The 13,565-nt window shown below is 46.4% G+C and overlaps 1 protein-coding gene across 4 annotated transcripts in view; it reads left to right on the forward strand.

Moving 5' to 3' along the window:
* The window catches only part of rasal2 (RAS protein activator like 2), a 63,411-nt gene that overhangs the window by 19,597 nt on the left and 30,249 nt on the right, over positions 1-13,565 (forward strand). For all 4 annotated transcript variants that reach the window (XM_085254124.1, XM_085254121.1, XM_085254120.1 and 1 more), the window contains exons 2-3: positions 7,855-7,982; positions 8,066-8,192. In XM_085254124.1, coding sequence (XP_085110250.1) covers positions 7,855-7,982; positions 8,066-8,192 — 255 coding nt within the window. The remainder of the gene's footprint in view (positions 1-7,854; positions 7,983-8,065; positions 8,193-13,565) is intronic.

A 13,565-nucleotide genomic window follows, 5' to 3' on the forward strand; every position in this document is an offset into this window, starting at 1 on the left:
TGCAGGCTGCCGCCATGATTGACAGCAGAGAGAGAGAATCTGCTTTGCAGATGCAAATGCAGCAGAGTACAGCTGAAGTCAGCACGTTTAAATATTAAACCAGCCGCCTTCACTTCAGGCTGAGCATCAAAGAGCCGCCGTCGCTGCTGCCAGGACGCGTCGAGTACAAGCGATAACAAAAAACCATCGATTAATGATTGATTGGAGACTCAGACTATTTATTCATTATCAGAGCAGCAGCAGGAACAGTGTGAGGGGCCAGCAGGCTGGAGCTTCACACATAATGAGATGTGAGAGAATCAGATTTAGCTGATTCATTTTCCACAAACCAATAAAATAAAATGAACTCGACATGATTGAGCAGGAAAACTGCAGCTTTCCCCGATCAGCAGAGCGGAACTTCACCGTGTCCCTCGGAGTGGGTGGGGGAGGTTGGGGGTTGGTACGTGTGTTTAGGTGGCATCCACACGAATAACTGGACCCAAAGTTTCCCAGCAGAAAGCTTCACTTTAACCAGGCGATCAGTGTTTTCAGCCAGCGATGTGGCTGGTTGGTGGGCCTCGGGCGGCCTGTTTGGGCTGTGCTCGCTGCTCTCGCGCGGCTGTTTTTGCAGGTTTAAATGCAGCGAGGAGCTGCAGCACAGTTCAGTTTCTGCTGAAGTAAAATGTCATAAAAATGACCTCCAGACCGTCCCTGTACGCGGCGTGAGGAGCTGTTAGCAGACTCGTGTTGACGTTTCTGTGCTGCTGAGCTGAGTGCTGTCTGCGTCCTCTCCAGAGAGCAGCGCTGACATCAGGAGGACCTGCAGCAGAGCGAGCTTCGGCTCATCCGGCACATTTTTACAGCTTGAACTCACAACACAGCGCAGCGGCTTCATGTCCCGTCCCTGGAAGTGTTAGTGTACAGATCCTGCAGTAAATTCCCCAAAATGAGCGCACTGATATTTCTAACAGCCCTTTGTTTTATTACGTCAGTCTCACGGCAGCTCTTACAGCCATAAACTATAAAGTGAACCTTTAATTTTACACAACGTCCATGTACACGAAGGGAAGTTGTTAAATCAGGAAGGTTTAGACACGTGAAAGTACTGATCCTCAACTCATAGCGCCACCATCAGGCCAGAGTTTAAATTTGTCACCTTGTTTATATTGACATTTATTAGCTCCAGCTCTGTCTGTGATTGGTTAGGTGTGGAAACACCATCGCCACCTAGTGTCCAGGAGGTGTCATGATATATTTACATAAATCCGAGTTTTGGAAACTTTTCAAAGATACTTCAGTTTGTCCCCTCATCGATCATGAAAACACGTTTATTTCTCACACTTGCAGCTTTAACGTCTCCCCGCAGACGTCCACAACCTCGACGGTTTTTTCCTCCTCCCGCCTGGACGGAGGGCAGCTTTATAAAAACACTGTTTCTCTGTCCAGGCTGCTAATTGCTGTAATTTCCTCCCTCGGACAAAAGCTCCCCTGCAGCCTGTTTAACACCTCAGAGCTGCCGATGGCTCCTCTGGGTTTAACGGCTGAACAGCTGCCTGCAGAGAAATACCAAAGCACGGTTTCCAACTGTGCGTCACAAGCAGACAAACGCTGCTATCTGCAGGTTGGCTAATGAGAGATACTGCGATGCCGTGTTTGGATCGGCTGTCGCTCGGCTCAGAGTCGTTATGGTCTTCTGTCAGAAGACGACTGCGGCGGTTATGCTTGATGTGTTGGTCATGTTGGGGTGTGCACAGCTAGTTGACCGCATGGTTCAACCTCACTGGTCACAGGTCGGTGTCCTCCATGTGCCGATCCCAAGCTCGGATAAATGGGAGCTTCTGGAGTAAAATGTGTGCCGAATCAAACGCACGGCTCCATCTGCTGGAGCGATTCCTCAGGAAGGGGAGGAGCTGGCCGTGCCTTATTAAATGAATTATCTTCATTTTTATTTTATCGACTTCCAGCGACACGTTTAATCTCCTCTCTCCCATCAGCACGCCAAAAATAAATTCTGCTCTTATTCCTGTGAATTTTCTGCTTTGCTTTCCTCGTCTTATCTGATCACGTGATCAGTTTTCACCAGGATCTCTGCACTCCCGTGAAAAACTCCACCCTCACTGTTAGGACTTAGGAGGGTCAGCCAGGTGCTCGTGATCAAACACATTGACTGATCTCTGCTATAAGAGCAGAGCATTTGTCAGTGTGCAGCCCTGGAGCCTTCTGGTGGGATACAATCTTCACAGCTTAGCTTTGCAAAGCTGATCGAACCACACGGCTTCAGCAAACGTGACAGATGAGACCAAAGTGCAGACGTTCGTCCATAACACACAAAACCAGCATGTCAAAGACCTCAGACCAACTCTAAGCACAGTGGTGGAGGGATGATGGTTTGTTTTTCTGAGTGGACCATGAACAATGATCTGATCCAAGCTGCTGCAATCAGACCTCGGCCTGACTTTAATGCTGTGAAGCTTCAGAGAGCTGTGCATAAACAAATACCTGCAAACCTCAATGAACTGAATCAGCGCTGTAACGAAGAGTGGGCCAACTCCCTCCACAGTGATGCGAGAGGCTGATAACGCCACACAGAGTGCTGCTGCTGAAGGAGGCGCCACACGGGGGGAGCTCAGGTCTGCACAGGGTAAACCCCTCTGACTGCATGTCCAACAAATCTTCCCATCAAGCCTGAACAGCTGCTGGAGCAGCAAATATTTTATCATCATGCAAATATAACAAATATTCTCTTGTTTACTTCTCCATCACTGGTTTGTGCTGCTTCCCTGATGTAAGGAGGACGCATGTTCTCCCTCCATAATCACGTTTTCCAGAACTGCGGCAAAGCTGCACAGAGTTGATTATATGTGTGTCACATCAACATCGGGGCAAGCACAGGTCTCTCAGAACATTTGTAATCTGAAGAGTTCCGTGTCTTCGTTAAGTGATATATTCGATTACCTTTATTTAAGTCAGGAAACAGTTGAATTAAGTTTGTGCAACATCTGAGGAGGAGTTGAACCTTTAGGTGTCAAAGTGCAGCCTTTCACCTCTGACCTCCACGTCTGATCAGAACAGGAAGTGTGTGCTGGTATTGATCTGTGTGCGTTATCTGCAGCCTGGGTCAGTCTCGGTGACACACCCCTCTCTGTTCTCTTTTTGGTTTCACCTCCCGACTTCCTGTTGGACCGTCCCATCTTGATAAAGCAGCAGTGTGATGTCACCGCAGTGTGATTGGAGGAAAGCGTCCGTGTTTACCGGCTGCTATAGCAACTGGGCCTGCCTGCTGCTACAGGTTGACAGACAAAGCGGCCTGTGTGTGTGTGTGTGTGTGTGTGTGTGTGTGTGTGTGTGTGTGTGTGTGTGTGTGTGTGGGAGCTGTGGTGTCCCGGCAGGTGTTAGACACGACTTTGGGAACAACACAGCAGGATTCTTATTCCCTGAGTTTGACTTTGAGACTTTCGTTGATCTGTTTTTGAACGATTTGGGGAGAAACTGGTTTTAGTCACACATGTATGTTTTTGTGACGCGCTAACTTCACCTGTCTAACTTTTCATTGGTCCGCATTTTTGGGCGGCGTGCAGGTGTTCGGTTTGCGGGGTCGGGTTTCTGGCAGGTGGAGTTTCAGCCTCCGTCAGTCGGCAGCACGAAAATAACCGTGTGAAAAAACAATTAGAGCAAGTCCAGATATACTCATGTAAACACAAACACACTGAGAGCGTCACGGGCACGCCCAGGGTGTGTGTGTGTGGAGAAACCTGACTCCGGCCAAACCTCCACTGGGAATGTCTGAGAGTCCACCACCTGTCCCCACACACACACACACACACACACACACACACACACACACACACACACACACACACACACACGTTGGGATGTCCTATCTTGTGGGGACATCTGATTGACATACTTTCTCTGACCATAACAACTGTAACCTGTTACTCAAACCACATTTTGTGTCTCAAAAATGTCTCTAAATTTGTGGGGACGTGGATTTTGGTCCCCACAAAGATACGAATACACACTCTCACACACAAACACAAAGTTTATTTTGCTCTTGCCTCGTTGTGACCACTGCAGGTGCTGTGCTCATGGGCACGTGAGCAGTTGATACGAGTGATTTGAACACAGTGGGAATGAACGTCTGTGAGCGGTGAGGGGAGACCTGTTCGGTGTTTTAGACCGTGAGTTTTGGAGCGTGTCCACCTGCTGTGTGAACCCAGGTCGAGTTTTTTATGTTTCAGTTTCTGATATTTCTGTGATGAGCATCAGAAGACTTTTATCTGCAAATAAATGAGTCGTCGTGTCAGTGTGTCTGCAGCTGGAGTGGGACAGGTGTATCCTGGCCTCAGCTGTGACTCAGAGGTGAAGAAGCTCATGTTCGGCTCAGACGTTGGCCATAAAAAGCTGGAATCCATGACCCAAAGTGCACAGAGCAGTTCAGCCCGACACGCGTCCGCTTTGTGTGTGAGTGGAGCGCATGGATGACGGAGATCCAACATCTCACTTCGCAGTCGGACGCGCCTCGCCGCCGACATCGAATCGCTTTATAAGAAGAGTTCATCAGACCATCACGCGGCCTGTTTGGCTCATCAGCTGATTAACGCTCTGCAGATTGCGGCGTGTCCGGTAGCAGCAGACAAATCGTTTTCACTCTCTGGTGAGCTCGTCATCCCGCCGGCCGGTTCTGACCTTTTCACCGGGCCTGGATCATCCAGCCGCTCGGCAAATATAGAAGCTTAATCCATCACGCAGGCAGGGAGGCAGGCGGCAACAGAGGGGGGGGACTTCCTGTGGACCGCCACCTCACAAAGACCGCAGCGCAGTTTCACAGACGGAGACCGAATAAGTCGTCTCCACTCGTGACGGAGTGCAGAAGTCCGATGTCTCCGGCTGCTTTCAGTCTTCGTCACACGAGCAGCTTCAGGTTCTCGTTTCCTGGAATCCTGCCAGATGAGTTATGGCGGCGGTTAGCTGCTAATCTCAGCAGATATGGCGATATGAAAACGTGTACAGTGATGACTCTGCCCCACGCACAGCTGATGACACAAAAAGCTTTTTGTAGCCGAACACCGAACATGTTCAAAGCTGTAAAGTTGGATGTTTTAACGTCGGAGCCTCTGAGGCATGACTCGCTTGTACACCTCAGAGCAGGTGCAGCTTTTGGAGTTTCACTTTTTTAGCCCTTGAAGTTGAAGTTACTTCTTCAAATTTAACGAGCCTCATGATTAAAAGTTAATAATAACAATCAGTTGTGAGAGAATTGTGAATATATGTGGAGCATGTCAGATAGAAACTGGGGAGGAGTGATTTCCCTGCAAGAAGCACGAAAACAAACATCTGAAGCTCCGCTGGTCTCTGATGGGTGGAGCTGTGTGGAGCTGTGTGGGGTTTAAAGCAGACGAGCTTTGTCTCTCTCCTCCTCCTCCTCCTCTCCTGGCCGAGCATCTCCGTGGCGGTTCAGGCAGGTTCGTGTTGTTATGTAAGGCCGGCGTGCGGCGGCGTCCCATCTCTGCTTCCTGTCTTTGTTCGGCCCTCTGAGGCGTCCACATGTCTCATCAGTGGCAGCAGACCTGAGATCAGCTAATTATCCGAGCTGGAGTCCCTCGTGGACAGGACGAGACAGAAACATCCAATTATCCTTCTGTTCGTGCTCGCCGCTCTCTCGCTCGGCGGCTCTGAGCAGAAGCAGGTGTGCGTCCCCTCGCCGTCTCGGGGGCTTTGGAGGCCCGAGCGTGACGTGGGTGATTTAGTATGCAGCCAGAAATAGTCTGCTGAAAATGTAGCTGCTCAGCTGCTTTCTGCAGCAGCACGGCATCCTCGGTGTTCTCCACCTTCTGCTCGGAGCCCAGACACAAAGGTGGTGCAGGGTACCTCCACAGACCTCCACCTCAGAGTGACCCGAGTGTGTTTGCAAGATTGTGATGGAGCTTTTGTGTTAATAAAGTTACAGATTCACAGATGAAGACCGGTCTGGTTTCACAGTTCCAGATAAATCGACCCAAATAACACATTCGTTTGGTTTATTCTTAATTATGTTGATAATTATCCTACGAAATAAAATCCTTAATGAACTTTTTGTGTATTTGCAGTGTGTGAGTGTAAATAACAGACAAACTTTGGGTTTAGTTCTTTTTTTAATTAGTTTTAAGCTAATTTAGGTTGTTTAGTTACAAGAGGACGTTTATTTAATGATGTATCTTCAAGTAAAGTCATTAATTAAAAACAGCAGGGGGCCTAAACTTGAACCTTGTGGTATACCTGATGGAATATGAGGAGGAGCAGAGCTGAAAGCAGATTCTAGGAAACTTGATCCTAATCTTTAGACGGTGAAGGACTTAAAGAGGTGACGCTAAGAGCCAGACTGTAGATTTCTGCTTTTTATTTCCACCATGCTGAGTTTTGAAGAATGTGGAAGTTGATAACGTCTGCTTGTCTTCCCTTTTCTCTGCAGCTGTAAATTTAACCTGAAAGGGAAGAAACTATAAAAAATGTGGAACATCTCGAGCTGTTAAAAATATTAAATATTTACAAAAACAATAAACACGAACAAGTGAATTAAACAGAACAAAGCCACAGCCTGGATACTCTGTGTGTGTGTGTGTGTGTGTGTGTGTGTGTGTGTGTGTGTGTGTGTGTGTGTGTGTGTGTGTGTGTGTGTGTGTGTTTGCTTGCAGAGCCACACAAACACTGAATGATCCCAGCACAATTAGGCGCAGTGACAGCACTGTCTGTTTACTCGAACAGACGCCGGCACACACAGCGTTGTCCACCTCTTCACACACACACACACACACACACACACACACACACACACACACCCCTCTGCTCTGCTTTTACCCTCCACAGAAAAATGCATCTTTCAGTCCCGTCTGAAGGTTGATGAGGTTGATTGTGTCAGGTTGTGAAATCTGTTTCCCTAGAAGAAAGTTTCTCAGGCTGTGATGAACCTGCGTCAGCACATGAGCACAATCTTCATGTAACAACAGTAACATAATAACGACTGCTTCAGTGAACGAGCCCGTCAGCCTGCAGCGCAGAGCTGTGTTCGTGATGCTTACATCATCGTGGGAACTTTTTTTCTTCTTATTAATAATTTAACAACAAACCAACAGCTGATTGGCTGAAAGTAAAAGTGAGAAATCAGAGCTGAGCAGCTGGAGTGTGAAGACTTCCCCTTTAATACACAGTGACGTGACCTCTGACCTCTGCTGAGTCAGCTGATGCCTCACATCACTTTCGTTTTTATTTGCCCTTCTTCCTCCTCTCCTCTGCTGGAGCTGAGAGCAGGCTGGGAAGTTTAGATCCACAGCGCCCCCTGCAGGAGCAGTCAGAGCTCTGCAGGCTTCAGTCTGACTGCAACCTGCACATTTATCCACCCATCCATCGTTTTCTACCTCTTATCCGGGTTGTGGGGACAGCTTCAGACCTTCTGTGCTGATATTAGACTTTCAGTGGATTTGACTGAGATTAATATAGATTTGAATGCTGGATTATTTCTGGATTAATAAAGAATTTAGTGTTTCAACTCTGGAATTTTAATATAAAAAATATTAAACTGAAACAGAGATATATATGGAGAGAGAGAGATCTATATAGATATTTAAAATAATTATTTTTGCCAATAAAAACAGTTATCTTAATGGGTTTTTTTTTAAATTGTTATTTAAATTCTATGAAACGACTGGAGGCCTTTCTTTGTTTTACGTGAGGAAAGTAGAACGGGAACAATTCTTTGCTCAAATTATTCTCATGTTATCTCTCCATCTTTCTGATGTGTTTGACGCCACTAATCGTAATAAAGTCGTCTGTCCTGCGTCTGTCGCGCCTGACTGGCAGAAATCTTCCTCTGATTTGAGCTACTTCTGTTTCCAGATGTTAAAGGTCCTCCGGCTCACCGATTCTCCTGCGGTCAGAGCCCGTACACCAACAGCGGCTCCTGGGACAGGAAGTTCTGCATCCTGACCGACACCCAGCTCATCCTGCTCAACAAGGATGATGAGGTAAAACTGAGCAGCTCCCACAGGTCGTGACCTCTCCACGACACACTCTCTGACTTCCCTCTCCTCCTCTTCCTCCCCCTCAGGTTGCAGGTGACGCTCAGGAGAGCCCCACAGACTCTGCGAAGGCTCGCAGCCTCCGCAGGACGGTCAGCGTCCCCTCAGAGGGACAGTTCCCGGAGTTCCAGGCAGAGGGCGCCACCGCCATGCTCGGTAAGATCAGAGCTGGTTATGTAATACCAGGTGTGTGTGTGTGTATGTGTGTGTGTGTGTGTGTGTGTGTGTGTGTGTGTGTGTGTGAGGCCAAACCCTGCTGTCATCAGGAGGATTAGAGTGAAAACAAAAGAACGGCTGTGATGAGGAGGGTTTGAGTATCTCTGTGACGATGTTCACGGTCATGTGATCACAGACAGAAACCTGCGTCATGTGACGTCACATGAAGCGGAAGCTTCATCCTGGACTCTTCAGAGCTCTGTGTGCGCGCGTGTGTGTGCGTGTGTGTGTGTGCGTGCACGTGTGTGTGTGTGCGCACGTGTGTGTGTGCGCGTGCACGTGTGTGCGCGTGTGTGTGTGTGTGTGCGTGCACGTGTGTGTGTGATTAAAAACTATAAAACAGATAAAAATTATTTTAGCGTCGAGCTTTTGTGCTTGTTGGCGTTTTCGGCGTCACGGCGACCTGTGGTTTGACTTTAATACTGGGTTAAACACTAATCCTATATTGGTTTAACTGTGACGTTATACTGGGTTAACTAGACTGGAGAAATATATTTATACTGGAGACTACTGGGACGATATTTGCTTAGAAGCTGGATTCATACTGGTTGTTGTGGTGGTTTGTATGAAGCTGGGCCCTGATGGTGTCAGTCTGGGATTTATGTGGGTTTGAAACTGGTTTTACCCATAAACTCGGTTCTATCCTTGGTTTCATACTGGTTATTTGATTTTTAGTGATCCTGTTTTCATGACGTTTGTCGGCATCATAACAATCATTGTATTAAAGATTTTTCTACTAAATTAAGGATTCATATATATTTTAAATATAAGATTTAAAAGTGTAAAATATAAAAAAGTCTTGATTTTATTCACTTTGTTTGCATCTAAAAGAAAAAGCGAATATTTTCATGATGTCTCCTACACAAGTTTGAAGTTAGAAACCAGTCGTGGAGCATTTCTGGTGAATTTCTGCTGGTGGATGTTTCAGCTGCCAGATGTTCACAGCTGTCTGAGGCGTGAGAGTTTTTGTGTGCAGTTTGGGAGGTTTGTGTGTAACCTGTGATTGCAGCTCTGGCTCCTGTGACGTGTCGGCGCGCTGTGTCTCTCAGGTGGATGTTTGTCTGCTGTAATGAGGCGTTCGGGTGCAGCCTGTAATTTTGCGGCTCTGTGTGGGAACGTCGCCTCTGACCGAGGAATGCCTGAGGACAAAGCGTCCAGTGTCCGTCCGTCTGAAGGAACGCGGGTGACCCCCGCTGCCCCCGACGCCCGGGCTGAGGGGATTCCCACCCAGAGCTGCAGGGGTCCGCGAGGCTGTCGGGAAACAACACGCCGACAGTTTAAAAAGCTTTGACTCGGAGTTACCCGCATTGATGAGTTTATTGATCAGCTAGAGGACTGATAGAAGCCCCCCCCCCCAAGCTCACCCCCACGCTGACCCTCACCCGTCATTCAGCCACACAGGAGCCCATTCATTCAATGACCTCCTTAATCCCCCACCACCCACCGGCCCCTCACAGGGGGGAGGTTATTTATATGTTAATGTGGCCGGTCTGCCCCCACAAAACAGGCCCCTAACAACCAGTATGAACTGGATCTCTACTGGGATTATTCTGGTATTAAATCAGGCAAGTGAGTGTGTGGATACTGGTGTAAATACTTGTTTGAAAAAAAGCTTAACTGGTTTAATACCAGGCTACTGGTGGGAATGTAACACTGGTTTTTAGCTTGGGTACAATATCAGATTTATACTGGTTTCATACTGGAAATTTACAGGATCTAATGATGGAATTTTCTGGGTTTAATGCTTCATTCAAACTGATGTCATTGAAAATGTTCCTGTGTTTACAGTCAATACAGCATTTATACTGGGCAACATTTATACTGGGCAACATTTATACTGGGTAGGGCTGCCACAAACGATTATTTTGATAGTCGACTAGTCACCGATTATTTTTGCGATTAGTCGACTAATCAGATCATCATCCACTGGACGTAAAACTACAGCTTATATAACTATCATTAGCTTACAGCTTTAAGCTTTTAAGGTGCTAACTAAAAATAAAGACAAGATGATAGTTTATTCAATTTTAATGAAATTAGCAGATTGTCTCGGTGGAGTTTAATAAACTCCTTGCTATCTAAAATATAACAGGACACCGGAGTATATTCTCCAGCATCTCACACTTCTGATAATCAGCTGTCTGCTTGATGTTTATTCAGCTGTGTAAAAACTATAACTTTAATCTCAGCCAAACCGATTTACTCAGGAACAAATAAAATACTAAAAAAAAGCCAAACAATAACATTTTTAAGTTATCTAAGTGACTCATATATATTTAACCTGAGTAGTGAAAGACGGCGGTGGGTTTGAAAACAATTTGCCGGGAGTCCGGTGTTCTCAGGCTCTAGTTAGCCTAGCCCCCGCCTAGCTATCGAGCTAGTGGGTAACAGACGTCTCCGAAAACGTCGGAGCGCTTTTGAAAATATGTGGTGTCCTGATAAACTGAGCAGATATTTGAGGTTTACACAGCTACATTCTCGCCTGAAAATATGTTAAACGTTTATTTTGTGACCCAGAAAGAATAATAAGAGTAATATTAAAACTAAGTAGCTACCGCCATTGTTGGAAACTAAGCTGGGCCGCGCTATGAATTCTGGGACACAGCTACTTCTTCTTCTTCGGGGTTTAACGGCAGCTGGAATCCTTGTACGTGCAGTGCTGCCATCTTCTGTTTCAGTCCGTTATTACACTCTTAAATCCTGCTATTATTCCTGCGTCTTTGTGATCTTACAAAGCTTCAAACGACGCGTCGACTATTAAATCAGTCGTCGACGATTTTGATAGTCAACGTAATCGTGACTAGTCGACAAATCGTGGCAGCCCTAATACTGGGCAACATTTATACTGGGCAACATTTATACTGGGCAATCGTTGGTTTAACACTGGAGTTTCCTGGTTTTTATTGATGGTCCAGCGCAGACTCACCCTGAGTTTATACTGGTTTAACTGGGTTTATAATTCTGGGTTACAACTGGTTTTATCTGCAAAAACCATTTTGTTGTAGTTACTGGCAGATCTGGATTAAAGCTGGATTATGGCTGGATGATGTGTTTGTTACTGGGGATGAAACCAGTGTCTGTGGGCTGTTAATACTGAATCTGCGGTTTAATACTGGGTTGAATGTTTGATTTTAAAGGTCTGAGGCAGTTTAATAAGTTCTACTGGAAATACTGGAAATTGTGCTTGATGAGTCACTGGTTTCACACTAGAATTTTCCTGTATTTCATGCTGGATTTAAAGTGGATTTATTCGCAGGTGTAGACTGTTCAGGATTAATACGATGAGCGATCTTTGTCTGTATCCTGTTCCAGTGCTGTTAGATTTATTTGTTCTGTGTTTTTAGCTGAATTCAGTCTGGAGTCAAACTGATTCGTCTTTACTGTTCAGACTGTGTCCAGAGCGTTTTTGAATCAAACATTTCTGACCCTTTCTCTGAGTTCACTGGATGTTTTGAAACACCCGACGCTCTCTGAGACTTAAAACCAGGGCGTGAAGCAAAATACTAAATCAGGAAATTAAACCCTGTTTTATTCTCCTCCTCCTCTTCCTCCTATGCTTCTTTTTGCTTGTTGTTTGCAAACTGAAGGCCGAGCAGCAGTGACAGAGCTGAGATATAATTGTAGTCCTCTGTCTTCGGTACAGTCTAATTACAGTGCTGACTGCGTGCTCATTAACTGTCTCAGCTCTGCAGCCTCCTCCTCCTCCTCTTCCTCGCTGTGACACAGGAGCGTCCAGCTGAGGTTCTTCCTGGGCCGCGGCCTGATCGCAGCAGATGATCTGTTTGTGAACGTAGCCCCAGGCCTCAGGTCACGCCTTCGCTCACCTGTGCAGGTGACTTCCTGTCAGGCTGCAGGTGGTCACAGCAGGAGAGTCTGTAGTTAAAGGTCAGTCGGTCAGTTTTGAGGGTCACGGGACTGGAATCCAGGCTGTCAAATAAAAGCAGCACTGGTTTAACTGGAGTAATACTGGGTTTAGGTAAGCTGGACTACTGTAGTACAGATTTATGGTTTAACCGTCTGACTGAGGCTGAATGATGAGTTTCATACTGTGTGTGGCAGACTCACTCAACATTGGTTGGATCCATTCGACCAATCAGTGTTAGTAAAGACATGACTGCTGAAGGGTCGTCTCTCTGGTCACGTGATCGCTGTCGGGCTGCTTTTGAATCGTTTCACAGCTCTGAGATTTTCACTTCTCTCAGCCAACCGGAGTACGAGCTGGAAGTCACACAACACATTTTCAGAAATCCCAGGAAGTCCGGCGACACCTTCTCCTCTGCTCCGTCCCGTCTCAGTACAAATGCACGGGAATTTTTTCAGAGTGGCCGTACGGGAACCATTGCACTTCCTGTTCCCCGTGTACTTGTATATTATAGATACATTATTACACGTGTCTTATTACACACGCACAAAGACATGATTGTGAAACGTCTTCGTACTGAGTTAACGGCACGGTTCTCCTTCATGTGTTTGAAGCCAGACCTTTAACCTGAGCTCTCGGAGTGCTTTTCAGTGTGCCTGTCTCTCCGCGTGGGTCCCACACAGGCTCTTTTGTTTGGGGCTGTTTTTAAAGCTCTCGCCACTCTTTGCCGCGCTCTCTGTTCAGCTGCTGCAAAAGTCTCCAAAACGGGTTTTTGTCTTCGCTCCTCGTTGTTGTTTCAGGCTGATCTCTCGTCTCGCTTCATCTCTGGATCTGCTGCATTCCTGTCTGCTCTCCACCTGTCTGCTCCACCACAATAAAACCACCACCTCCTGCTCCAAACTCACCTTCAAAGTAAAAGTCTGTGACACAAGTCTGGATTCAGTCCATAAATTCCTCAATAAAACAAATGCTGCTGATATTAAAAGTGCTCCCTCAGGCTACATGTGACTCTGTCGTGTTCACACAGACTTAAATCATTCAAGTCAGATCAGTTCGGTCCATCAGCAGCAAAACTACAAATCTGAAAAACACCATTTATATTTGCATCATTCAGATTTATCTGTTCTTTGACGTGTCCTCGGCCACTGATATTTAAACTGAATGCACTGATACTTGTTTGTTTTTTTCACTCTAACGGTTAATTTTTCCTCCCGCTGGACGTGGCAGATTATAAAGGGGCTGTCCACCACACTGGATGTGATGTAACTGCTGGTCATGAGGGTTGGCGAGTGTCTGCAAACACTCTCCAACTGCTCTCTAAGCAGGTTTAACATCTAAACATCACCTTTTTTAATTTATGTCTCCATCATAAAAGCCTCCGAGAAGCTTTTGTTGTTGTTTTGTGAGGTTTGAATTTAACTTGTTGAGCTCGTTGTGTAACGGGACACAAA

The sequence above is a fragment of the Mchenga conophoros genome, linkage group LG18, assembly GCF_057382185.1.
Source record: "Mchenga conophoros isolate Kocher_MC1m ecotype Shallow Benthic linkage group LG18, M_conophoros_male_GT1.1, whole genome shotgun sequence".
Lineage (NCBI taxonomy): Eukaryota > Metazoa > Chordata > Actinopteri > Cichliformes > Cichlidae > Mchenga > Mchenga conophoros.